Source organism: Gobio gobio (assembly GCF_949357685.1).
Source record: "Gobio gobio genome assembly, chromosome: 21".
NCBI classification, from domain to species: Eukaryota; Metazoa; Chordata; class Actinopteri; order Cypriniformes; family Gobionidae; genus Gobio; species Gobio gobio.
Window position 1 is genome coordinate 10,642,211 of NC_137117.1, and position 27,797 is coordinate 10,670,007.

At 37.1% G+C, this 27,797-nt stretch overlaps 1 protein-coding gene across 2 annotated transcripts; it reads left to right on the plus strand.

The window, feature by feature from the left end:
• On the plus strand, nt 1-27,090 carry stk35 (serine/threonine kinase 35). Of its 2 annotated transcripts, XR_013815419.1 has the most exons (4): nt 1-657; nt 11,629-12,388; nt 23,412-24,976; nt 26,475-27,090. XR_013815419.1 is itself a non-coding variant. In XM_079801970.1 (3 exons), the coding sequence occupies exons 1-2, from the start codon at nt 150-152 to the stop codon at nt 12,345-12,347; spliced, it is 1,227 nt and encodes a 408-aa protein (XP_079658096.1). In that variant the 5' UTR covers nt 1-149; the 3' UTR covers nt 12,348-12,388; nt 23,412-27,090. The 2 variants fall into 2 exon arrangements, 1 of the variants encoding a protein (XP_079658096.1); XM_079801970.1 differs by having other exon boundaries at nt 23,412-27,090.
• The last annotated feature ends 707 nt before the right edge of the window (nt 27,091-27,797 follow it).

The window sequence follows — 27,797 nt, forward strand, 5'->3', positions numbered from 1 at the left end:
AGTTTGATGGAAGAAGTGACAAAAAACAAAACCCTAAACAAACCTGTCGAGTTTCCCCAAAAAAACGACCACTGTCAGCTAGATAGGGACGTTATGACAAATAGGATTATCGCCCCGAAACATATGTTAACACAGGGGGTTATAAACTCATGGAGCTGCGCAACGGCACACAGGGGAGAGTAGTGAACCTCCGGCGGGGCTGCAAGAGAGTCGAGCCGCCCAGCGCGAACATGAGGCGGGATGTCAGTAAAGTTCTGCGCCCGCTGCCCGTGGAGACCAACGAGGACGGCGAGCCCATGGAAGAAGAGGACTGCTTCTCCACGGGCTTCCTCAAGAATGCCAACCTGGACCTCTTCACGGTGCCCCGGTATAGTTTAATTCGGGAGGTGGGTCGCGGGAGCTACGGTGTGGTGTACGAAGCCATCGCCCGCAGGTCCGGAGCCCGGGTGGCCGTCAAGAAGCTCCGCTGCGACGCGCCCGAGAAAGTGGAACTGGCGCTAGCGGAGTTCTGGGCCCTGGCGAGCCTGGAGAAGAAGCACGAGAATGTGGTGCAGCTGGAAGAGTGTGTGTTGCAGAGAAACGGCATGGCACAGAAAATGAGCCACGGGAACAAGCGAAACAAGCAGTATTTGAGATTAGTGGAAACTTCACTGAAAGGTAAAGAACACGTTATGACTGACCAGTGCCTTTTGAAAGCATGTGCACTGCTCATGATATCTGATTTATTTATTTATCTTGTCAACACAAGTATGCCAGACTAACATTGTTGTGCTTTGAAAGTTGCATTGCACACCCTTAATAACATGCATGTGTCAGCCCGTGTGAATAATATTACTATGCATCTTAAATGCATATCATAAAACGTGCACAGTAGGAAGAGAAGCTATCCTGTGCGTGAGGGAACATCATGTTCTAGCCAGTGTTGCCAACTCTCGCGAGACAAATAAGCAACCGCAGCTTCAAAAACAAGCCCAAAACAAGCCCAATATTATTATATTATTTATTATCATCAATATTATTTATAATAAATAATTTTTTTATCAATAAATGAGCCTGCAACATATTAAACTGAAACCTCTCAGAGTTTGAAAAGCAAAAACAGATGTGATTTTCCAAAAATCATCAAATTGCAATAAAGGACACTCAATATCCTCCGATCAGCTGTGAACAGAAGAGGTTTGAAGAGTAAAGAGTGACATGGAGGCCAATTATGGTAACCCATAGTCGGAGTTAGTGCACACATATTAGGGGCAGTGAGTAGTGAACAACACACACTGCAAACCGTGAAAAAGACAAGCCCTGCATCTCATTGTGCACACTATCTGCCCTAAATAGTACTGAAAATTACTAATGTCACACTATTTAGGATGGATAGTGTGCACATTGGGACACAAGCACTACAGCGCTGCAATATAGCCACATATTTAAAATAAAATAAATTCGAATCATACCTACTGTTATTAGGCATATTAGTAGACTTGTTTTTTTATAATAGCCTGTAGTTTTAAATACATTACAAAAATATTTTTTTAATTAAATTAGGTGCCTCTCCTCCCTCTTTCCTCTCCATCTCTGCTTGTGCTATTGTTTGTAAAAATGTACGTCTATTTAAGTCTACTAACTTTCATTACGTGCATTTATAACGTCACATGCCTGCACATTGAGCGCGATTTTTCTTCAATGAAGGGGAGAAGGAGGCGGGATATAAAAGGACAGATTACTACAGCACTTGTATCGTTGCACTGAATGCCTGTTGTGAGAAGACAGTGTCAGTCAATGTATTGGACAAAAAAGCGACCATAAATGTAAAGAAACGAAGTTGCTTATTATATTTTCCTAACAAGCAACCACATTTTTTTAAAATAAGCCCAAAAAACCGCAACCCGCAACTCGTGATTTTTTAACGCGACTTGCCAAAAAAAGAAGCCCAAAGTCGCGTGTTATACGCGGACTTGGCAACTATGGTTCTAGCACACATGATGCATTAACCCCTTCACTCCCATACAGGCCGGTTTGCATGTACACTTGTGCAATCTTCACAACTTGAGTCCATTAGTTTTCCAGTAATATTGTCATTTATATTGCCAAAATCAGTCATTGCAATCAAAAATGACAATTTCTAGCTCATTAGATGGTTTATATTGGTTTATAACGTGAGAAATGGAAATGTTTTTGTCATGCATGTTTACGGTTTTATTACTTTGACTTTTCAGGGCCTTTTTGGAAATCATTTTATTTTGAATTCCCTGATATTTCTCATAGGAACACTGATTATGAAATGTTGACATATTTCCAATGGTTTTAAATTGTATTTTGTAAATTAGTATATACATTTTAAAAATGACAATCTTAATAATGTGATGTTGGTGTTTTTGTGGTGTGTTGAGGTGTGTGTGTGTGTGGTGTCGTGCGAGTGCTATATTTGTGGTTGTGCTCAGCAGTGGCAGGATCTATTTTGTGCTGACTGTTGTTGTTATGCAAGTGCCACCATTTAGTGTGTCCTCGTCTACAATGGAAAAACTAATCCTGATGTTCACAGGCTTGTTTAGAAACGCTTTTGCTGGTGGATTTGGACAAATACAAGTTTTATCGACTAGGCCAGGATGTTTTGTTTGTGTCAAAGTAAACACATTTACAGATTGCGCCTTACTTTATATATCAGGGATTCCCACATTGTTTTTGTGACCGGAAGTATTTACCTGAAATACTGTCAGAAATTTGACGTTAATATTTCAATAATTTAACAACACATTTGCATGTTCATGCTTCTCTGGTGGGAGTTAAAGTGCCTATATTATGTGCTATTTCAAAGGTTCCTCATTTTCTCCTACAATAGCTGTACATGCATCAAAGGTCAAAAACCTAATTCCTCTAATGCTGCGTTCACACCAAACGCGAATAGAGCGTCAAAATCGCGTCTACTGCGTCTAGTTTCACACGCGAACATTTTGAATACATGCATGCGTAGATTTTGAATGCGTAGAAATCGAGCGCTGGAAGTGAAATTGACGCGCGTTCAAGGCACTCCAGGAGAAATTTGTCATAAAACACCTCTGCCTCTTTTCATTTTCATAAAAAATATATATTAAACATTAATAGCCACACAAATGTGGTCCAGTCAACTCCTACATTATCTTCACTACATGTATATTTAAATATCCTTAAAAAATAAGGTTATGAAACTTCTCTTTGCCCTCAGTCAAAACGATTTGGCAGACAACAAAGTATAGATTCATGACACCAAAGATCGCCCGTTAGATCTACATAAGATGCACCACTACAGGACATCAGAGCCAGCGGCCTGAGCGCCCGGTGATCGCCTGGATCTCACAACTCCACAAACGCAAGATAATTTTTTTAAATAGGCGCTCTCTTTATAAATAAACCACAGATTTGAGCTTTAAACAACTACATTCTCACCTGAAAAAGTCTTAAAACTACATTCTGTGACACAATAGTACTATTTTTAATTTATGCAGGGTTTCTCATCACGTCACTTCACCACGGGACCGCAGCGAGCAGGCTCCTGATTGGTTAACGCGCCGCGAATTGACGCCAAAGTTCACATTTTTGAACTCGGGCGTCAGACGCGAATTCGCTTCAAACGCGTCAATGCACAAAAGCACCACTCGCGTGTAAAGCACGTATCGCGCAAGACGCTCAATTCGCGTCCAATTTGCATTATTCACGCGAACGAGGTGGATTCGCGTCCTTCACGCCGCGGGACCTCCAGACGCGCGTCAACGCGCCTTTCCATTGACTTGAAGGAACACTCCACTTTTTTTGAAAATAGGCTCATTTTACAAGTCCCCTAGAGTTAAACAGTTGAGTTTTACCGTTTTGAATCCATTCAGCCGATCTTTGTATCTGGCGGTAGCACTTTTAGCATAGCTTAGCATACATCATTGATTCTGATCAGTCCATTAGCATCTCATTCAAAAAATGACCAAAGACACTTTCAATATTTTTCCTATTTAAAACCTGACTCTTCTACAGTTACATCGTGTGCTAAGACAAACTGAAAATTAAAAGCTGCGATTTTCTACAGCTATATGGCTAGGAAGTACTTTCTCATTCCTGCATAATAGTCGCGGATCTTCGCAGCCGTACCATGGCTGCAGCGGCGCAATGATTCGTTGGTATTCTGTGAAACATGGTGGTAGTTACACCTTCGACTTACTAGCACTGCCCTTTACAACACACAGAACCATGGCTAATCACACAGTCACAGGTAAATACACAACACAATTTGTCGGCTGCAAGCCTGAAACTTTCTCTGCAACTACATGAACTTAGTGCCGGTCACACTGAAAGTTACCTAGCTGGGCTACTTTCAAGCGCTGTAATATCATTGCGCCGCTGCAGCCATGGTACGGCCGCGAAGATCCACGACTATTACGCATGAATGAGAAAGTAGTTCCTAGCCATATAGCTGTAGAAAATCGAAACTTTTAATTTTCAGTTTGTCTTAGCACACGATGTAACTGTAGAAGAGTCAAGTTTTAAATAGGAAAAATATTGAAAGTGTCTTTGGTCATTTTTTGAATGAGATGCTAATGGACTGATCAGAATCAATGATGTATGCTAAGCTATGCTAAAAGTGCTACCGCCAGATACAAAGATCGGCTGAATGGATTCAAAAATGGTAAAACTCAACTGTTTAACTCTAGGGGACTTGTAAAATGAGCCTATTTTCAAAAAAAGTGGAGTGTTCCTTTAACATTGAAATCACTCGCGCCAGACGCTCTATTCGCGTTTGGTGTGACCGCAGCATTAGAGTCTGAAAACGGTTCGTTCAAAGCTCTGATTGGTCAGATGACCCAGTCTGTTGTGATTGGTCTACTCTGCTCTGATTGGTCAGATGGCCCAGTCTGTTGTGATTGGTCTGCTCTAATTGGTCAGATGGCCCAGTCTGTTTAGGGGTGTGAACCTACACTGGAAACGGTTCGATTACGATTATCATGCCATCGATTCATCGATATCATGCGAGCGTGTTATGGGCTATATCATATGACATATAGTGCGGGATATGTAGATGGGATTTATATCCGTTTTGCGGAGATACATTTATGTGCCCAGGTGTAAATTAAATCGTGGTTTTCAAACCGGTCCTGGAGCACCCCCAGCACTGCACATTTTGCGTGTCTCTCTAATCTGACACATCCATTTCAGGTGTTGCTGTCTCTACTAATGAGCTGATGAGTTAAATCAGGTGTGTAGGATGAGGGAGACACACAAAATGTGCAGTGCTGGGGGTGCTCCAGGACCGGTTTGAAAACCACTGGTTGAGGCTTATGCCGCGTTCCAGGCAACCCGTAACCCGTGTTTTTCCAACCTTCTACCCGTGAAAGTGGACTGGAACGGCAGTCAAACCCGTGACTTCCCACCCGTGAACTCGTACTAGATCGATGTACTCCCAGTTACGAGTTTTGACGTCACATAGCCCGCGAAGCAACAATGGCAGCCCCCTACGGATGCAGTGTTTATGAAACAAATATACAAATAACGTAAAATAAAAGGTATAACAGCTTTTCTTGCCGTCTGCGCTGTTTTTCTCCTCCGTTTCCCTCAAATAAGCAAGGAGTAAGCACCTTTGGCGCTAGAAATGATTGTAAATGAGCATACACCCCGTACGGTCCGCCACGCTTTGTTTACATCTAACTACCACACAATTCCTTGCGCTCAGGCAGTTTGGCGTGACTTTGCCTGGAACACTACAAAGTCGTGAGTCGTGGTTTGAAGTTGTAATTTACGGGCTCAAAAACCTGCCTGGAACGCAGCATTAGTCCACACGTACACGGGTATTTTTATAACCAGAATTTTTCCTCCGTTTTAAAAAACAATCGCGTCCACATGAAAACGCAAAACCGCGCTATGATTGGCTGATTTCCACATGGGTCCCATCCACGGCACCGATGCACTGAGGGATGTCATGGGCTCAGTTAAAAGCGCTATATAAATAAAGTTGACTTGACTTGACTCAGTGAAACCCTTCTACAAGTATTCTTTGGACTCTTTGGTAAATGTATATACACAGGGGCTGGGCCCAAGTGGACTGAAGCTTCACACACTTGCCTTACTATGTTGTATTATTGCATTCTGGCCCCTCTGTTCTGCAATACAATGAGAAAACTGTGCATGTATCTGTATACATGTGATAAGCGCTGTTAGCAGAGTTATTAAAAGCTACGTCCGCCATTGCATAGACTCCACTCATGTAAACAAAAGCGTTAACGGCGCACAATCTGACATCAAACAAAGGAGAGGACGGCGCACACTTCAGTTCACCCAAAAATGAAAATTCTGTCATTAATTACTTACCCTCATGTCGTTCGACACCCGTCAGACCTCCGTTCATCTTCGGAACAGAAATTAAGATATTTTAGTTGAAATCTGATGCCTCTGAAAGTCCTCCATTGGCTCAATGGCACTTTACACTCTCAAGACCCTTAAAAGGTACAAAAGACGTCGTTACAAAGTCCATCTCACTACAGTGGTTCTAAAATAACTTTATGAATCGGCGACAATAGTTTTTGTGCGCAAAAAAACCCTAAATAACGACTTGCATAGTGATGACGATTTCAAAACAAAGCATCATGAAGCTTCGAAGCGTTATGAATCACTGAGCCGAATGATGATTCGGATCGCGTGTCAAACCGCCAAACTGCTGAAATTTGGCGATTCAAATCGCTGAATATATTTTTTATATTGTTAAAGACCGTCAGTAATAAAATAAGAACAAATAATCAAATAAATGCTGGCGGTGACTGGCAAATTTCATGTTTACGTTCATTTAAAAGACCTAATCGACTATGTTTACGATGATACTCAACAAGACAGTCATTTTGATATAATTTTGTGTGATTATTAACGTGCTGTGAGACGCGTGGCCGTGCGTGTGTGTGTGTGTTGTGTTGTGTTGCTGTCCTTCGCGAGTATCAAACTGAGAGACACTTTCTCGTCTATGAGCGCTTGAATATTTAAATTGGCAAGGCTTAAAAATGCGCAAATGATCAGTTTCCGTGAAGATGCAGCTATGGCCCGAGTGTCTTTCACGCTGGCACTGAACCATCAGGCAATTCTTATTGTCGACCGTAATGACAAATATTTTTTGTCATTCATTCAGGGGGGGCGGGGGGTCGTTTTGGGAGGGCGGGGCGCCCCCCCAAAACAATGGTAGGGGAAACACTGCACCTTGTGGAATAAAGGTGAATTGCACTCATTTCGTCATTAGGCTATAGATTCATTTATTATTGTGCAGATAAAAAAATACGTACAATCTTACACACCTCGGGTCGTTAGCGACCCTATACATTTTTGACAAAAAACTAGTGGAAAAACAGGCATTCAATTATAATTTTATTATTTTTTTCTTGTTATATTGTTTAAAATGGATTGATTGAGGAATACTAAGAAGGTTGATGTCTAACTTTAAAAAAATGAATGAGGAGGAGGGTAGTGAATGACGTCTCGGGTCGCTAAAGACCCGAGTTATGCATTTAAGGGTTAAAGTAGTTGGAGCATTTTAATTACTCTCACTCATGTCTCGCCTCCCTCTGCCATTGTATGCTACCACGACACAGCACGTACGCGACAAGTGACGGCAGGAAAGAATCAGTACATTTATAATCGGTTATGGTCTATTACTCAACCGATACCGAATCGTCCTCGTCTGCATCGCGATGCCTCAAAGAAACGATTCATTTCGACACCCCTACATCTGTTGTGATTAGCCTACTCTACTCTGATTGGTCGGATGGTTCAGTCTGTTGTGATTAGTCCACCACTTACAGCGTGTGTCTGAAACAAAATGCTCATGACCACCACGGGAACTTTCCCCAGGAACTTTGGGACTTTGGGGTGGTACTCGGTGTGTTTCGACCGCAGGAACCGGAGTCTAAATGAAGTTCCGGGTAAATATTTCCCCCTCAAAACGGCCCTGTTCGCGAGGTAGTACTTTTTCAAAGTTCAGGAGCTTTCGGGGGTGGGATGAGTTGATGCAGCATTTTATTTCAACCACTATTTTTAAAAGTCTGTTGTAGGCCTGTCGCGATTGGTCGATACAATCGACTGCTTTCGACGCTGTTAATTAGTCGACGTCAATATTTTTAGTCGACTGGGTAAGTTGGGTACGATATGAAATTGTATTAGTACCGGTACTTAAAAAATGACAGCACTCTAATAAGAGCAGTATTTCTTAATCTGCGTTGATGTGTGACAGCAGGAGTGAGGACATGTGTGTGAGCTCTGCTTCCACCGTTCACTAAACAAGCAGAACAGCCAAATATATCAAAGAAAGCAACAGAAACGCTATAAAGTGCGGCGCACACACGCCTTTCACTCAGACAGATTGCGACGCCAGTTTCACGGATTATTGGGTTTGAATGGTCAAAAATATGTAAAAATGCTCGTCCGGGCGAGTATTCGGGTAAACGCAGTCGGATATGTCTTTAGTGAAGGTATACAGAGTTCGAATGTGTTCCAATGAATTTGGTCCTTGCAGCTATTAAAGGGCCAGACCTAATATTCTGTGGGATTAATGTTAATCAAACAACAAAAGAAAATAGAAAAATCACCCCATGCTTGACTGAATAACTTTAATATATTTATTAAGAATTAGCGTATAGTTAATTTACAGAGTGACTATGCAGACTATGCATTTTTTGTTTTTACATTTAATTATTTAATTTCTTTATTGAATGCTACTGTTAAATAGACCTACTGTAGCTGAACATAAAGCACTGTTTTTATCATATTTGTTTGTAATTTACATTTTGGCTTATTTAAACCCAGATACAATAAAATTAAATATCTATATTGTAATTATAAAATTACATTTAAAAGATATTAAATGACTCGTATCATGAAATAAGATTTCGGTCATCCCAACCTGTTCATAATAGTGGTTAGTGTTAAAATAATTGATAATAATGTGATTGTTGCAACATCTGTAAGGATGTTCAATTGTTCATACTGGCATGTATAGTTATTATTATTATTATATTATTATTATTTTCAAATAAAGATGGGGGAATGGTCAAAAAGCAGGGCAGGATTATGCTGGCCAGGTGAGTTTTTAGGGTAAAATATTTTTTTTTGTTGATAAAACAAAGAATAGTACGTTCTGTCATATTATTCAATTACTTTTACAGTTTTTTACCATGGTATCGATTCAGTATCGGTATCGAGGTATTTTAGTCTGGTATCGTATCGAAGTCATAATTTTGGTTTCGTGACAACACTATTCTATATAAAAAGTATTTGCTGATATGATATTCTTTTTTTTTTTAGTTATGTTTAGTTATGTTGGTTCACAATGAAGACCATAGACTGACCAATCAGTTACATTGTTACGTATCAAATCTTTCTTTAATGAGACAATGACTTTATTTGTTGTGCACTTTAATCTTTAAAACTTTGCAGACCTTTTACCTTCACAAACAACTATATTACACACTGCATGACAGATAATAATAGGGAAAAAAACATAAAGGGCACTTGAAAGTGCTTTATTTTGATCTTTTGATGTTTCTCATCCTATGAATATCAAAGTTTGATAAATCCTGCTTCATGAGATGGCTTTTTTAGGATTGTGGTGTTCCCAAGCGTTTCCTTTACCCAAGTGTTTGTATGTTGCTGTATCACTTCCACAGGTCACAGTCCACCTGTTCTTCATGCATTTCCCAACTCTTGTTTCCTGAGGTTGAGCTCTGTTAGTTATTTCAGAACACAGACAGATTATCAACGCTTAGTCTCATACTGGGCTCTTTGGAAGGGCTCCAAACGTGCCGCTCGGCGGAAATCTGTGCTCAGCTAAAGTCTGATGGGTGTTTTGCTAGCCTATCTGCATTAGCTAAACCAGCACTTTAGTTCTAGCTGGCGTAACACTCTTTGTTGAAGGCTTGGGTTTGAACAGCAAAGCCGCTGTAGTTTGTACAGGACTGGGTGTGATCAAACACAACCACCCCTGTTTGCTAATGAGTCTGACAACACGGCTTATCAGTTAGAGACCAGAAACATTCAATGAAGAGACGTTTGGCCTAGCTCAGCAGAAATGGCTCAATGAAGCACATGAGTAGATTATGGAGTGGGTTTGATTCGCCAACATCCTGAAGTGGTTTACATTAAATGCCAGTTCTGACATTCTCCTGTTAAAAAGGAGGCCACTTGGAGCACTTTGTTGTCCTCCAATGTTTTCTTTGAATCTTAAAATTGGGACGTTGTGCTTTGAAAGTCACAAGTTCCTAAAAATGCAAAGGAAATTGTTTGTTGCTCAACATGAAATTAAAACTGACCCCGTTTATTTTCTTAAAGGGATAGTTCACCCAAAACAATGAAAATTCTGTCATTAATTCCTCACCCTCATATTGTTCCAAACCCGTAAGACTTTTGTTCAACTTCGGAACACAAATTAAAATCTTTTTGATGAAATCCGAGAGATTTCTGTACCCACGTTGACAGCTACGCAACTACCATAATAAAGAGATTGCAAAACTAATCCATATGAATTGAGCGGTGTAGTCCAGCGGTGTAGTTATTTAAACTTTATTTAAAGGGGCAAAGCAAACAATCATGTTGTTCGGCCTTTGAGCACAGGTAGGGTATAACCGTATAAGATAACCTCATGAAATCATTTAAATGTGAAAGTTAAAAAAAAAACTGATCAATTGAAAGAACTTAACATGTTTGCTAACGATATAAACCAATTGCATTATTCTCTCGTCTCAGGGGGATATGAGGGGGGAAAGTACCATAATTTGAATATACTACCGGGTTTCTACTGATACAAAGCCTAATGCTAAATCACTGAAGTTACCCTTTAAAATAAGTCCTGGTTGAAGTGCAGGATTAATGCAATTGGTCAAATCGGTGTTGTTTTGAGCAAATTAATTGTATTCCCGCTGAAAAACAAGCATTCTAGAGCGAAAATGTTGCCTATAAATAGTGTAAATATCAAACCCGCCACCGCAATGATCAACCACTCCGCAATTTTCCTTGGGAACTAATGTGGTCGGAACCAAAGTTTCCAGGACAGCATTCTCTGGAATCCTCTCAAGCGGAGCACTTCTACATTCCGATTGGTTGCCGTCGGACCGTGTCATAGCTCATTACCATAAAGTTGAGCTGATTTCAACTCTTCTCGACGCCCAAATCGTCCAAGACGCGCCGGAGCTCCCATTGAAAATGAATGACTTCCGGCCACTTTGACGCTCTTGCCGGTAGTTGGTCAAATTGTTAGTTGCGTAGCTGTCAATGGAGAGTACAAAACTCACTCAGATATCATTAAAAAGATCTTAATTTGTGTTCTGAAGATGCAAAAAAGTCTTACAGGTTCGGAACAACAGGAGTAAGTGATGACAGAATTTTTTTATTTTTGGGTGAACTAACCCTTTGATACATTTCATTGGGAATGTTTAATCAGCGCACCTTATTTTAACAAAAAAAAAATGTCTTCGTAATCTTTGCTCCACCTCTGAAATGGATTTCCTGGTGTGTCAGGGCCTTAAGTTTCAAACAGCGGGTGCTGCTGCTTGACTAGAAATGCACAACAATTGACTGCAAATTTTAGTATGGATTGTCCACTCTTGCATTTGCATTGCCTAATTCTACATTTTACTATCATTCCAGGTGAGCGTATCTTGGGTTACCCAGAGGAACCGTGTTATCTTTGGTTTGTTATGGAGTTCTGCGATGGCGGCGACCTCAACCAGTACATCCTCTCCCGACGACCTGATCCACGGACCAACCATAGTTTCATGAAGCAACTGACCAGCGCTGTGGCCTTCCTCCATAAGAACAACATTGTCCACCGGGACCTCAAACCAGACAACATTCTCATCTCACAGAAATCGGACGGCCCCGTGATCAAGGTCGCCGACTTCGGCCTCAGCAAGGTGTGCGCGGGACTCAGCTGCATTGAGAACGAGGGCAACAACCAGATTAACAAGAACATGGTGAACATTAACAAATTCTGGCTGTCGTCAGCATGCGGCTCCGACTTCTACATGGCACCGGAAGTGTGGGAGGGCCATTACACAGCCAAGGCGGACATTTTTGCGCTCGGCATCATCATTTGGGCCATGGTGGAACGGATCACGTTTATCGACGCCGAATCCAAGCGAGAGCTCCTCGGCACGTACATTCGCCAGGGAACCGAGATCGTCCCGGTGGGCGAGGCCTTGCTGGAGAACCCGAAGATGGTCCTGCACATCCCACAAAGGACACGTAGCATCATGTCGGAGGGTGTCAAGCGGCTTCTGCAGGACATGTTGGCGGTCAACCCGCAGGACCGGCCCGACGCTTTTCAGCTGGTACTTAGAATGGACCAAGTCACATGTGCGGCATAAGCCGACCCGATTGGCCAAAACAAGCATGCTTGCTCTTTCAGGTGGGTTGCAATTTCTTAATATCATTTTAAACATGTTGTTCAAAATCTTCAAACTATTTGAAATCCCATAATGTACAAAAACAGGCATCTTGTAGTTCGCATCATTCTGGTTCCCTCAACAAAAACCCAACAGAAATTTTCCATTGGCTTTTGGATTATTGCCGAAAACAAGCTCTGTGATCAACAAAATTAATGATTCTTATGTAACGGAGGTCAGCTAGTAGTCGCTGTGCAAGTAAACCTCACTCCTCTGATCTCAAGAGACGCTCTAGCAACTGACACTAGAGGTTGCAGCCTTTACCCTCCTTGTTAGAGCGTCTGACTGTCATGTTGGCGGACTCGGGTTCGAGTCCCGCTTGGAGCGGGTGGTTCGAACAGTAGGGGTTACACTTACACTTTTTATTCATTGTGATAATCTTCACAAATTAGCACAACTGTTATGAATTTTGAAGTCATAGGCCGTATGTCCACCAAAGCGTTTTTTTCACGCGGCTGGCATATTTTTCCAATTGTTTTCGATGTGAACGCCACCATTTTTATAATGGCACGAGCGTAACGAGGGCTGAGCCTCTATTTCGCGCTCTGCGTTTTTTTACTGGTCGCCGAGATTTGAAGAATGTTCAACTTTGAGTAAAGTTCATCACTGTCACTTTTTACCCAGCCGTCCAGTCACAGTGGAGGAGGGGCGGGACTAATACAACACCGACCAAACGCCACATTCTGCTTGTACAACTTCAAGCAGATGACAACAACAAGCATAATAACGGGACAAAATCATTTAAAACAAGAGCCAGAGCAAATACTATACATTGTATCAGCATTTTTATATAGAAACAAAACAGAAACCAACTGTGAAAGGAGATACTAGCAACACTTCCGCTGATATTCTGTATCATAGCAAGCAAAGAATCTCAACTGAACACAAATGAAGATATTTTAGTTGTAATCTGATGGCTCTGAAAGGCCTCCATTGGCACAATGCACTGAACACTCTCAAGACCCATAAAAGGTACTAAAGACGTCATTACAAAGTCCATCTCACTACAGTGGTTCTACAATAACTTTATGGAGTGACGAGAATAGTTTTTGTGCGCAAAAAAAAAACTAAATAATGACTTGTATAGTGATGACCGATTTCAAAACAAGGCCTCATGAAGCTTCGAAGCGTTATGAATCAGCGAGTCGAATCATGATTCGGATCGCGTGTCAAACTGCTGAAATCGCGTGACTTTGGCGATCCAAACCGCTGAATCGACTCACTGATTCATAACTGGACTTTGTAACGACGTCTTTAGTGCCTTTTAAGGGTCTTGAGAGTGTACAGTGCATTGTGCCAATGGAGGCCTTTCTGAGCCATCAGATTACAACTAAAATATCTTCATTTGTGTTCCGAAGATGAACAGAGGTCTTACAGGTGTCAAATGACATGAGGGTAAGTAATTAATGACATAATTTACATTTTTGGGTGAACTAACCCTTTATGCAATCGCCAGATGTAAAAAGCTAAACGTAGGCTATAAACGAACTACACCACAGTCACATGACTTCAACGATACTACCATTAAGCTTCAGCAACTCTTTTAGTCTGTATTTAAAAAAATATCCCATCCGTGCAGCACTATTGGATGCCTTTACAGTACATAATTGACTGTTACATTTATTTGCGTGTTAAAAGTGCTCTCAGGTGCTGAATTGACATTGGCCCTGTTGAAAAACCAGCATATGCTGGTTAGGTATGTTTTGAAGCATGGCAGCTGGTTTGAGCTGGTTTAAGCTGGTACTTAGCAGTGATGCCAGTAACGCGTTACTATAATCTGACTGCTTTTTTCCAGTAACGAGTAATCTAACGCGTTACTATTTCCAAACCAGTAATCAGATTAAAGTAATTTATCCAAGTCACTGTGAGTTACTATTTTTGTAATTTTCCTTAGTAAAATAATTTATATTTTTGCTTTCTTCTTGCGTCTCAGGGAGAGTATTTATGTTAAGTGAAGTCAAGAAAGACTGTCTTTATTCATTTTTTTATTAAAACATGTTTTTTTTTTCAGGAAATTTTTTTTATTTCAACTTAAAATGTCAGGAGATACATTGTTGACGTTACTGTTAAAAATGCACTTCCAATAAAGTGAGTGTTGGCAAAAACGGTTGTCATTTCTATGTTGAGGCGGCAGGGGTGTTGTCAGCAGCTGCTGAATGTAACTAATAAAGTAACTTGTAATCTAACTTAGTTACTTTTAAAATCAAGTAATCTGTAAAATAACTAAGTAACTTTTTAAAGGAGTAATCAGATTACTTTTTCAAAGTAACTGTGGCAACACTGGTCTTTAGCTGGTCATGAGCTGGTTTGAGCTGGTCAAGTGCTGGTCCTAAACTGCTCCTAAGAAACTAGCTCCAGCTCATGACCAACTAAAGACCAGCATAAACCAGCTCAAACCAGCTGCCATGCTTCAAAACATGTTGTTTTATTTCAACAGGAGGCTGCGTCCGAAATCACATACTCTCTTGAGTAGGTCATTATTTTGGATAAGTAGTTATTTCACGACCGCTAAAAAAGTACTTTCTATGTAGTATGAATGTAATCTGGACGTACTGTTTGCCATGTTGTCGTTGTCATGTGACCTACCAGCGCCACTGCCATTCACAAATCCTCTCCCGTGGCCTCATGGGATAGTAAAGTGTCCATCTTATGCACACTTCACAATCTCACCAGATCTAGTAGGTCACCTGGGTACTTTTTGCCTGCTCTTTTATGAGTACTGTGAATTCAGACATGCCACTCTTGTCACGTACTGTTTTTATATAGTGGGGAAGGATGTGATTTCGGATGCAGCCTTTTCTTTGCCTATGCTAGAGTTTCCCGTCCTTCCAGCTGCTTTGTATTTCTCTAATCAAACGCAGGTACATGGCCTCAAGGGCAACATGTACCCTGCGAGGCTGCCATGCTCTACCCATCGCACGGCTCTCAGGCCTGTTTGGTTTTCTGGCACCACACCCTGAGCTCCTATGAACATTTTGACTGACAAGACCCGACACCTTTTTAGCAGCAGAATGCACCCTGCCGTGGGCGATAGCGTGAGTGTGTAATACACGGCATACGCCCAACCAGGTGCATTTTGTTTCGGGTAGGAACCAGTTGTTATACAACGTCAGTAATACCGGAATAGCGTTCCCGCAGAGTTTATTGCACTGGATTTTGCATTGGATGAGGTTCAACTGAAAAGGCCAATGTCACTAAATAGCATTCTTTCTTTTTAGTAGCTATATTTATGCTTTTTTTAATTTTAGAAATTATACTATTGCTGCTTTTTTTAATTAAAAATATTCACACTTTCAGTAATTCAAGCCACAGTAATGTAAATGTGTTGTGTAACAGTGTAAATTGTATTAATTCAAATCCCTATAGTTTAATATCAATGCTTTCTTAATGTTTATTATTAAATATTTTAATTATTTATTATTAATTATATTTAATTTAATCCAAATTAATGTATTTATTTGTTTGTTGCTCATGTTGAAAGATTACAAATGTGTTGAATCAGTAATAATTATAGCTATTATGTTTTTCCTTTAACGTCCCTTTTATTAAAATCTAGGGCTGTTAAATCAGCATTCAATTAATAATTTTAATCAAATTAAATATGCTGATTTATCTGATTTGTAAAAATATTCACACTTTCAGGAAGTCACGGTATAGTAATGTATTGTAAATGTTTATTATTTTTAATCAATAATAATTAATTTAAATTGAATTATTTATTTATATCTTATTGTATGTACATTATTTATTTTATTTATTTTTATTTATTTATTTATGGTTTTGTTGTTTATGTTGGAAGATAAAAATGTGCTGAATTAGTAATAATTATATTTCAGTAATTATAGCTATGTTTTTCCTCTAACTTACTTCTTATTCAAATATGGGGCTGTCAATCAAAAAAACAAACGTTTTAATCAAATTAAATAATATGCTGATTAATAAAAATATTCACACTTTAAATAATTCACACCATAGTAATGTAATGTAAATGTAAATTGTATAATAGTCAGTATCAATGTATGTTTATAATGTTTATTATTTTTAAATAATATTAATTCATTTATATTGAATTATTTATTTATATGTAATTTTATGTACTTTATTTATTTATATATTTATTTATGGGTTTGTTGTTCATGTTGGAAGATTACAAATTTGCTGAATCAATAATAATCATATTTCAGTAATAAGTTTAGCTTTTATACAAATCTGGGGCTGTCAATCAAAAAAAAAAGTGAAATATTATAATGAATAACCTAATTAATCAAAATGAATTGTCTATCTATATCGAAATAAAATCATAATTTAATTAATTATATTACATTGTCAAGTGTCATTAGAAGTCGATATATTCCCTTATAGAAAAACCACATGAATTTCACATGTGATCACATGGGATGGGAATATACATTTCACATGTGATTACATGGGTTTCACATGAGAATACACACGTTTTTACATGTGTTTCACATGTGCAAATGTTCCAAAAGCACACATTTCCCATGTTTTTCACATGTGATCCACATATTTCACTTTTCTTTCACTTCATGTGCTTTTAACATGTTAAATTTCACATGAGCGTGTGCTCACATGTGACCACATGTGCTTTTAACATGTGAAGTTCATGTGTTTTTTCTGTAAGGGTTGTAATTAAAGTCAGTAAAGCGCTTTTATTAACTTAAAATTCACACTGTGCTGTCTCAATACGCCCAACCTGGTGCTCCGTGTTTTGGGTCGGGACCAATTGTTATACAACGTCAGTAACACGGGAATGGCGTTCCCGCAGCGTTTATTGCATTCTTTGATGGATTTGGCACTGGACGAGGTTCAACTGAAAAGGCCAGAGGAAATTAAATGCATTTTGAAGGCACTTTATTGGACAATTTTAATCAAAACTCGCTTCATTGTTGTCCCGAGGCTAGAACATACGGCAGCCGAGTTGTTGGAAAACAATGGCTTCATTCAGACTAGCACGCATCTCCAGCGAAGTGCAATGAAGACGGCTTATTTGGTGGCTGCGGTGTGGACGTGACTCAGGGCTTTATGGCGTGAGCATATAGAGCACTTATGCAACACCCCAGGGCCCAAACCCTGAATGGATGCAGCCATCCGTCAAAACATGGCCTGTGAGTGAGCCGTGAGTCTGCCTGTCTGTCTTAGCGTATTGAGATCATAGCAGCTGTACACAGAAGCCCCCGCTCGGCTCCTCCCTCCCGTCCCGCAGCCCACACACACACACACACACACACACACACACACACACACACACACACACACACACACACACACACACACACACACGCATTTCTGCAGGCCGTGAGACACAGAGGGGTCTGTGGCTCACGTTCAGGACATTTTGTTCTTTGCCTGCCGGCCTGTACGAGTCTGCGTATAAACTGTCAGGTACTCATTATTCACATCAGAGGACCGCAAATGTGCCGAATCGTTAGCATTTGAAATATTGCTCCTCTTTTTATAGTATTTCACACCACGAGAATGCAATGAACATGTACATTATATTCATTCATATCAATTATAATGCTTATTTTGACACTTTTATTTCTTTGACACAATTATATGTTTATTTATTTATTTTAACTTGTATTATGTGTAATACTTAGATTTTTTTAAATATAAATTTTATTATTATTAATTAATTTATATTAAATGTTATTCTTTTTAATACTATTTAATAACATATAAATTCACACTAGTACATGTAATGTGTGCCAATATGTAAGTTATATTTATTCATATCAATAATAATCTTTTAAAATGTTTCATACTTTTTTAATATTTTAAATGTATTTATTAATAATAATAATAATAATAATGATTATTATATTTATTCATAATGATGATGATGTTTTGTTAATGTTACTTTTAATTTATTTTTAATGTTTTTTATGTGTAATTTTTGTATTCAATTATTTATATTTGCATTTTATTAATTCATACTATTTATTATTACTATTGGGTGTCTGTTTGATTTAACATTTCAATCAGTTAAATTAATATGATTAATTAAAATCATATTGTCTTTATATCAATATTTTATAATGTTTCATATTGTTATATTATTTATTTATTCATTCTAAAATGTATTATTTCTAATACTTCTTATTTTAAATATTTAAATTGTATTTAATAGTAATTATTATTATTATTATTATTATATTGATTCATATCGATAATGATGTTTTATAATGTACATTTTTATTTATTTATTTTTAATGTTTTTTTGTTTTTAATATTTTTGTTAATTTATTTATATTTACATTTTATTAATGAATACTATTTTATTATTATTTATTTATGGGTTTGTTTGATTTAACATTTTAATCAATTCAATAATCACTGCTAGTGCTAATTAATATGATAATTCAAATTAATTATCTATATATCAATATTTTATAATGTTTCATACTGTTATAATATTGATTTATTTATTTTAATATTTATTCATTCTAATACTTCTTGTTTTAAATATTTGAAATGTATTTAATAATAATAATAGTTATTATTATTATATTAATTCATATTGATGATGTTTTATAATGTTAATGTTAATTTGTATTTATTTAATTTGTTTTTTATATTTTTATTCATTTATTTTGTAATTACATTCTATTAATAAATACTATTTATTTTATTATTATTATTATTATCGGTTTGTTTGATTAAAATTGTAATCAATTCAACAATCACTGCTAGTGCTAATTAATATGATTAATCAAAATTGTCTACATATCGATATTTGCTGAGAAAATCCTAAAATGTAGATTATTCAAATACTTAACGTTATTGTGGCAAATCGTTGAAAGGATAATGTGGTTTTAGAGGTCCGTTTAAAATAAAGCCAGTCAAGTATTTTATTATCGGTGGCACTTTATTCTGCAGTTCCACATACTCTATACTTATAGAAATTACAATAACTGGGTAATAACTCTAAACCTAACCTTAAGCCTGTAGTTATATCACCCAGTGCTTTCTTTAAGTGCACGTACCTTAAAATAAAGTGCAACCCACATTTCAAAATCTGCTTTCTTAGGCCACCCTTCAAGTCGTATTTGTTACTTTTTATAAATAACATCATTTCTATACTATTTTGACTCCCAGGCACAACTATTCGTGTGCTGCGATCGTCTGCAGATGAAGCGCTCGTCTTGTGTATCTGTGATTATATAAGCGGGTCACTGAGTGCAGAGCAGCAGTAATGTATGGTACAGTGTGTTCTCTCTGCTGTCCCGCTACATCCCAACTGAGCTAAATGTGTGCATTAGAACGCACCAGTGTCCCAACGTCTGCAGGACTCTTAAGACTGAGACTCCGTAAGGGAAAGGTGGGGGTGTTTTCCAGGATTGTTGGGTTTTGTTGAGGTAATAATGTCGGAGCGAGTGTTTACAGACTGTTACGTAAACTGGAATAACTTCCAGCTGATAATCCTGCTAAATCATGCTGTTTTTCCATGTGTTTAGCACACTTTTCCTATCAGAGGCTGCTTTTTTTGATTGTTAAACTGTTTTGGGAAGTTGTTTTTAGATGAAAAAAATCTTCCTTGAACTAAAGAAGAACTGCCTAAATCTAGAGATGCACTGATATGAACATTTTGGCCGATACTGATAACCGATAATTGGTTATATTTGACAGCTAATAACTAGGTTGGACTTTTTCTCTCTGATTCCGAGTCCTCACGTTTTTTCCGCCTTTTTCAAATGAACAACAGGATACGGGATGTACGGGATAAACAAACCGCGTCAATTACGTCATTGTCATGTCTCGCCCGCCTCTACCAAAATTTTGAATGCACGGTTTTTGCATTTGAATGTGCATTTATTTTTTTGTAAATTCGACGAATATTTGAAATTCGCATTTTTATTTGACAACCCTACTTTTTACAGCTCTTCAAAGCTCTAAATATTATCCAATTTTAATATTATTTTTAGTGTGATGATGTGTAAAACTAAGAGTTTAAAGGTGCTGGCCACTTTAAAAACTTCAAAAACTTCAAAAAAACACACACAAAAAACACTATAACCAGTAGGTGGTGGCATAGGAGCACTTATTTGATTTATAAGACATTTCCACTCCTTAATATATGAAAAAAAAAAGTAGGAAGTCACAAAATCTCATGAAAAACTAAAACTTTTCTTCAAATTGTGACTGGATTACACAGAAAACAAGTAAAGAGCGTTTCTTTTAGTTCAGGATGATACTATAGAAGAACAATAGTACATTTAATAAGAGTGGAATATTAATGTTCCTTTTTGCACAGGTTTTTGCACATTACTGTTGTTAATAAAAGTATTTTTTTCTGCATAATTCAAGCTCAGCGCTTCACTGTTAAATTTCCGATAAACAAACATGTACTATTATTAGTAACTGCACTTATTAACAAAACAATAGTAATTTTATGATTAGATTAACCTTATGATCAATTTTCCTCGCTGATGTCACTACTCTCAAATGTTAGTCTGGAGCCCTGTATTATCAAAGTATTTATTTGTAATACAGTGGAAATGAGTAGATTTGGTTAGCATGTTGATTTACCTAAATGTTTTGGTTGTGCCTCTAAAATTTTTTGTTGTGCTCCTAGTGAAAAAAGTTAGTCTGGAGCCCTGTTTTACTTTACTTTATGAAGATAATACTTTGCCATTGAATAAAAGTAGATTTTTGTTTGTATATGCTTTCAAAATTGTAGTTCTCAGAAAGAAAAGCACTACAAAACACAATTTACAAAAAAAACAGGCCTAGAGAAATGCAATCGGTGCATCTCTAATTCTAACCCAATATTTACTCAATTTTCTTTGTGTAATCCTTTTTGTGGAAAATATTAGAGTCTGTGTAAAGTAAATTCGATCAGGCCGAACGTAGAAAAACAATTGTACAGACTGCATTATGGGATTAGCTTACAGCCATAGCTGGCCGAGGATGAAAGCGGATCTGATGCAGAAACAGCTTGGATGACTTCAGTAAATCATCCACTCGTCCGACACATGGGCCGCGGATTAGAAACGCTAGGAGAAGGCGAAGGACAACACGTTTGCACATGATGTTTGGAAGGAAGCCTAGCTCACCTCGGCTGCTGTGGCGTGTTTCTGCTGACTCACATCTGTCTTCTGCCAGATGTTCCTGGGTGGAGGTCAGATATCAGCCGTCTGCAGAACTGCTGCGATCAGTGACCAGCCCGGCTCAGTGGCTCTCTGACTGAATGATTGGCTGAATTATGTTGTGTTTGGGATGTTTGATAAATATAGCTACCGCTTACTTAGTGCGGATGACAAAAAAATAACAAAACGTCATAACTATGAGGATGAGATGAAATTACATAAAAAACAACAGACATTAAAAAGTCATGATTAGGATGATAAAACAATTTTATCGCCTAATTTCTTTCTTTTTAATCACCTAAAATCAGCTTTTATGTCATATTTTTGACGGTTTATCTCCTAATTTCTACTTTTTATTTGACGTTTCATAATGATTATGATTTAGCATGTCATAATTTCGACTTTTTGTGCTCCTTTTGAATTTGAAGGTATTATTGTGACTTTTTGTATGATAATTTAGACTCAAAATTCATTTTTATTATCTCATAATTGTGAGACAATTTTTCTACTTTTTGTCATAATTTTGACTTTTTGTGTTATAATTATGAGTTTATCACATACGTTCTATTTTTTGTAATTATGACTAGATATTAGTTGACTTTTATCACCTAATTTCTACTGTTTATGTCATAATTGTGACTTTTTATCTCTTAAAATTTTAATAATTTCGACTTTTTGTGTCTTGATAATTTTTTAATCTCCTAATTTCCTTCTAATTTGTGGTCATTTTGAATTGAGCAATAATTAAGACTTTTATGTAATAATTTTGACTTATCTCATCTTTATGACTGTCATAATTTTGATGGTTTATCTCCTAATTTCTAAATTCTAATAATTGTCTTGGCATGATATATTTTCTCCAATTTGTGTCATAACGATAACTTTATCTCCTAATATCTATTTTTTTGTTAGTCATTTATGAATTTGAAGGTATTATGACTTTTTGAATGATAATTTAGTCTTTTATCTATTTATCAAATTGTAACACAATATATATTTTTATCTTGCAATTTCTACTTTTTGTCATAATTTTTACTTTTTGTGTTATAATTATGAGTTTATCACATGCAGTCTACTTTTTTATGACTACATAGTTATGACTAGATATTAGGTGACTAATAATACTTTATCTTACAATTATGAGTCATCACATAAGTTCCACTTTTTGTCATAATTATGACTATATATTAGGTGACTTTATACTGTTTATGTCATAATTGTGACACTTGATCTCATAATTATAACTGTCATAATGTTGACATAATTTATCTCTAAATTGTGAGTCACAATATATTTTGATCTCCCAATTTGTACTTTTTGCCATCATTTTGAATGAATAATATGAATAATAATTTTGACTTCTTATCTCATAATTACTACTGTCATAATTTCGACTTTCAATCTTAATACATTTTAATCTCCTATTTTCTACTTTTTTTAATTTGAGTATGACTTATGTAATCATTGTGACTGTTTATAATTTATACTCTTTTACCTTATTTATGAATTTTATCTCTTTATGTCATAATTTCTACTATTTGTGTCGTAACGAGAACTTTTTGTCTCCTAACTTCTACTTTTTGTCGTATTACAAAGTCGACTTTTTATCTGATCATTTAGACGTTTTATCTCATAAATGTGCCTCGATTTAATATCTCCTAATTTCTACTTTGTGTGTTATAATTATGACATGCATCTCATAATTTCTACTTTTCTTTCATAATTTAGCATTTTTTGCTCATAATTGTTACTTAGCATATCATAATTTAAACTTTTTATGTCATAATCGTGACTCTCTTTTGTCATAAATATGTTTTCTAATGTGTTGGGAATGGCTGTGTGCGGTTGAGTAACTTTTGTTTTGCTCTCTCTACAGGTTTGCCGAGTAGAATCGCACACCGATGGAAATGAAAAAGGAATCCGTGGATCCTGGAACTGTGAATTTTCGTTTGTGCTCACTCCCAGAAAGCAGAAGATCTATATTAAAGACCCTCACGTGGAAATGCTATGCAGGTGTCTTTCTTAACACACTCTTTTTCTACTTCGATGCATCGGATTCCTCATACAAGTCTTCCAAAAAAACTTTTTTTTTTTCCTGCTCAAATCTCACCAGCAGTGATTTCACGATGCTCTCGTTGTCTGCTGTGACTCGTGCTGTTGTTTTGGACCAGATTTAGACACACACACACACACACGTTGCACTATGTCCCCAAACAAGCATATGCGCTCGCTGAAAACTACCTTCTGCCCCATCCGTCTGGAAGGGGTTTAACCAGACGGTATAGATGTAAATACTTAGATAATGTAGCTCTAGGATTGATCGAATGTTGTTGAATGCTCTAAAATATTTACAGGACAACAGAGAAGGAAGTTATTATAAAGCTCACAACCATGAAGACATACTGTGAACGATATAATGTGAATAACTGGGTACATAGTGACCCCGTCTCTCCTGTAGGTGTGAATGTGTCTGACCCGAACAACAGCACCTTTACATAAAACACACACAAAAAATCACCGTCGTGCCTTATTTTTTACTTTTAAAGAGAGCGTTTGGATGATTCTCATTATTTTATTTTGTATTTTTTTAAAGATATATTTTAAATGACTTTATTTGATCTGAGATGTCACCATATTATTTCCAGGCTAATAATATTAAACTTTGATTTGATTTGAATTCATTTGACAGGATCCATTGAAGCAGTCAAATATTTCTTTCTTTCTTTTAGTCAAAACGCATATCAGGCGTAAACAAAATGACACTTTTTTTTGTGTACTAACGCCGTTTAACAGGAGATTATTTGACTTTCTATGCAGACTCGACAGTTGCCGTTGTGTAAATAATGAATTGGTGAGGGATCAAATATCTTGGTTTTCATCTTCACATTGTTGTAGCAAAATATCTCATTCTGATTCTGTTTAGCTTGATTCTCCTCAATACTGTTTGACACACACACACACTACCAGATCAGGAAAAAATCTGTTAAATACTTGTTTTAATTACAAAAAGGGATGTTAATTGTAATCCTGATCACATTTGAGGTTAAAGTACATACATGTGAGGTCACAATCGTCGATATTTCTCCTGTGAACTGGGCATCTGTACCAGTTCCTTCTGTATTTCAGTAATGATTTCTGTTCAGTGTTCTTGTTTACATACTCAGTGTTTCTACCTCACTTTCATGACATCTTTAACCTCACTTTTCCTCGCTGTGGTTGCGTTTAGTTCAGTCTTTTGCTGTTTGCATCTTTACAGCGGCAGTACTTTTATCTGTAACGTATTAAACGTCTCGAACAGACTTTGCATTTCACTGTTTATGTTGTTATTTTATTGTGCTTATCTATGAGTTGCGGCGCAAGATGAATCTTCACTTAATACAGTAAAACAAAAAGGTCTTTGCATTTATTGTACATTCTGTACGGAGCCCCTAAAGGGACATGGTGATGGAAAGAATATGAGATGGGAGGGAAAATATATTTAAATATATGTAGAGCGAACAAAGTTTCTCGGGGGAATGCAAACTTTTTTATTTCAAGTGAACGTAAAGTTTATCTGGGAATGCAAACGTTTTGCTAGCGAATGTAACGTTTCTCTGGAAATGTAAACAGTTTGCTAGCGAACAAAGTTTCTCGTGGGAACGCAAAATGTTTAGCCAGTGAACGCAAAGTTTCTCTGGGAACGTAAACATTTTGCTAGCGGACGTAAAGTTTCTCTGGGAACGTAAACGTTTTGCTAGCGAACGCAAAGTTTCTCTGAGAAATGTGAACATTTCACAAGTGAATGCTAAGTTTCTCTGGGAACGCAAATTTTTTTTCAAGCTAACGTAAAGATTCTCTGTGAACGCAAAATGTTTAGCTAGCGAACGCAAAGTTTCTCTGAGAAACGCAAACATTTCACAAGTGAACACAAACTTTCTCTGGGAACGCAAAATGTTTAGCCAGTGAACGCAAAGTTTCTCTGGGAACGCAAACATTTCACAAGTGAACGCAAAGTTTCTCTGGGAACGTAAACGTTTTGCTAGCGGATGTAAAGTTTCTCTGGGAATGTAAACGTTTTCCTAGCAAACGTAAAGTTTCTTGTGGGAATGCAAACATTTTTTTCAAGTGAACGTAAAGTTTCTCTGGGAAATCAAACGTTTTCCTAGCGAACGTAAAGTTTCTTGTGGGAACGCAAACATTTTGCCAGCAAACGTAAAGTTTCTCCGTGGGACCGCAAACATTTTTCGAGTGAACGCAAAGTTTCTCGGGACAACGCTAACATTTTTTCAAGCGAACATAAAGATTCTCAGGGAACGCAAAATGTTTAGCGAGCGAATACAAAGTTTCTCGGGAGAATGCAAACATTTTGCGAGTGAACGCAAAGTTTCTCGTGGGAACGCAAACGTTATGCTAACGAACGTAAAGTTTCTCTGGGAATGCAAACGTTTTGCTAGCGAATGCAAAGTTTCCTGGGAACCTAAACGTTTTCCTAGCGGACGTAAAGTTTCTCTGGAAACGAAATATTTTGCTAGCAAACGTAACGTTTCTCGGGGGAACGCAAAATGTTTAGCTAGCGAACACAAAGTTTCTCTGGGAACGCAAACGGTTTGTGAGCAAACGCAAAGTTTCTCCGCGGAACTCAAACATTTTTGCAAGTGAACGCAAAGTTTCTTGTGGGAACGCAAACGTAAAGTTTCACCTGGAACGCAAAATGTTTAGCTAGCGAACGCAAAGTTTCTCGGGGGAGCGTAAACAATTTGTGAGAGAACGCAAAGTTTCTCCGGGGAATGCAAACATTTTGCCAGCAAACGTTAAGTTTCACTATGAACGCAAAATGTTTAGCTAGCGAACGCAAAGTTTCTTGGGGGAACGCAAACAATTTGTGAGAGAACGCAAAAAGCATCTATAAATCAATATTTCCTCCCATCTCATATTTTTCTCTTTCACCATGTCCCTTTAGGCGCTCCGTAGTTCTCTGATCTCTTTATGGATCAATGCAGTTAAAATATTCCTGATATACCTCCTCTTCCAGTGTCTCAGGCACTTTCTTATGTCTTAGGGAACTTCTAGCTTTTCATTTGTCAAGACAAAATCCACAGGAAGTTTAAGTCTTTCACCAGGGAGTCACATTAAAGGACGTTTCAGGTCTGAAAATCTTACATTTAGTGTTACTCACCTTGAAATACCAAAAAACCTCACGACGGACTCACAGTATAAGGTCATGTTTCTTGTCCCTCAGGTGTCCACTGTAAAATGTTTGCAGGTCAAACAAACACGACGACCATTTAACAGCCCATGTTTTCTGAGAAATGCTAACCTAAACCGAGCTACGCACATTGACTCATCACTACAAACACGGAAACCAACCTGTTATCTTTCTACTGAATTTTTTCTTTCTATCCTTTGGTGATTTGTTGCTGAGTTTCACAGATTATTTTGAGATTACAGATATTTTATATTGTACAAATGTCTTCTCATAATTAATATTGAGCTAGGTTTGGTTTGTGATGCTATGAGCCATTTGATGTTTTTGCAAAGCAATCTTTCTTAACTGTATGTAGTCTCTTGTTTTCTTGAAATAAAGAAATATAAATAAATATTTCTGTCTTGATTTATTATGTATAATCAGGTTTTGCTTTGTATGTCATAATTTTGACTTTTTTGTCGTAATGACTCATAAATCTTTCAAAAAAATGTCAATATTTCTGTTTTATTTAACTTTTTATAATCAAATTATTACTTGGTATGCCATAAATTCAAATTTTTCGGTCATAATGATGACTATATCTCCTAATTTCTACTTTTGTCCTAATTTAGCATTTTTATGTAGTAATTATGACTATGTCCTGATTTCGACTTTTGTTGTCATTTTACATTTTTGTCATAATTATGACTAGGTATGTAATAATTTAGATTTTTTTTCTCTCCTAATTTCTACATTTTGTTATAATTTTCATAACTATTACTCATGTTGTATTTTTTTTACTTTTTGTCATAATTATGATTTACCACAGTATAATCTTTTGTGGTGGAAATAGGCTTTCATAATTATGTACTTTTTATCTCCTAATTTCTATTTATTTATACTTTATCTCAATTCAATTTGTCATAATTTTTCATTCTTTTGTAATAATTATGACTTTAAGATTTAACAATTTTGACTTTTTATCTCATAATTTGTACTTTATGTAATAATTTTGACTTTGTGTCATAATTATGATTTTTGTCATAATTTTTACGTTTAAAAAAGTATTTCTTAGTTTCTTTTTACCACCTAATTTCT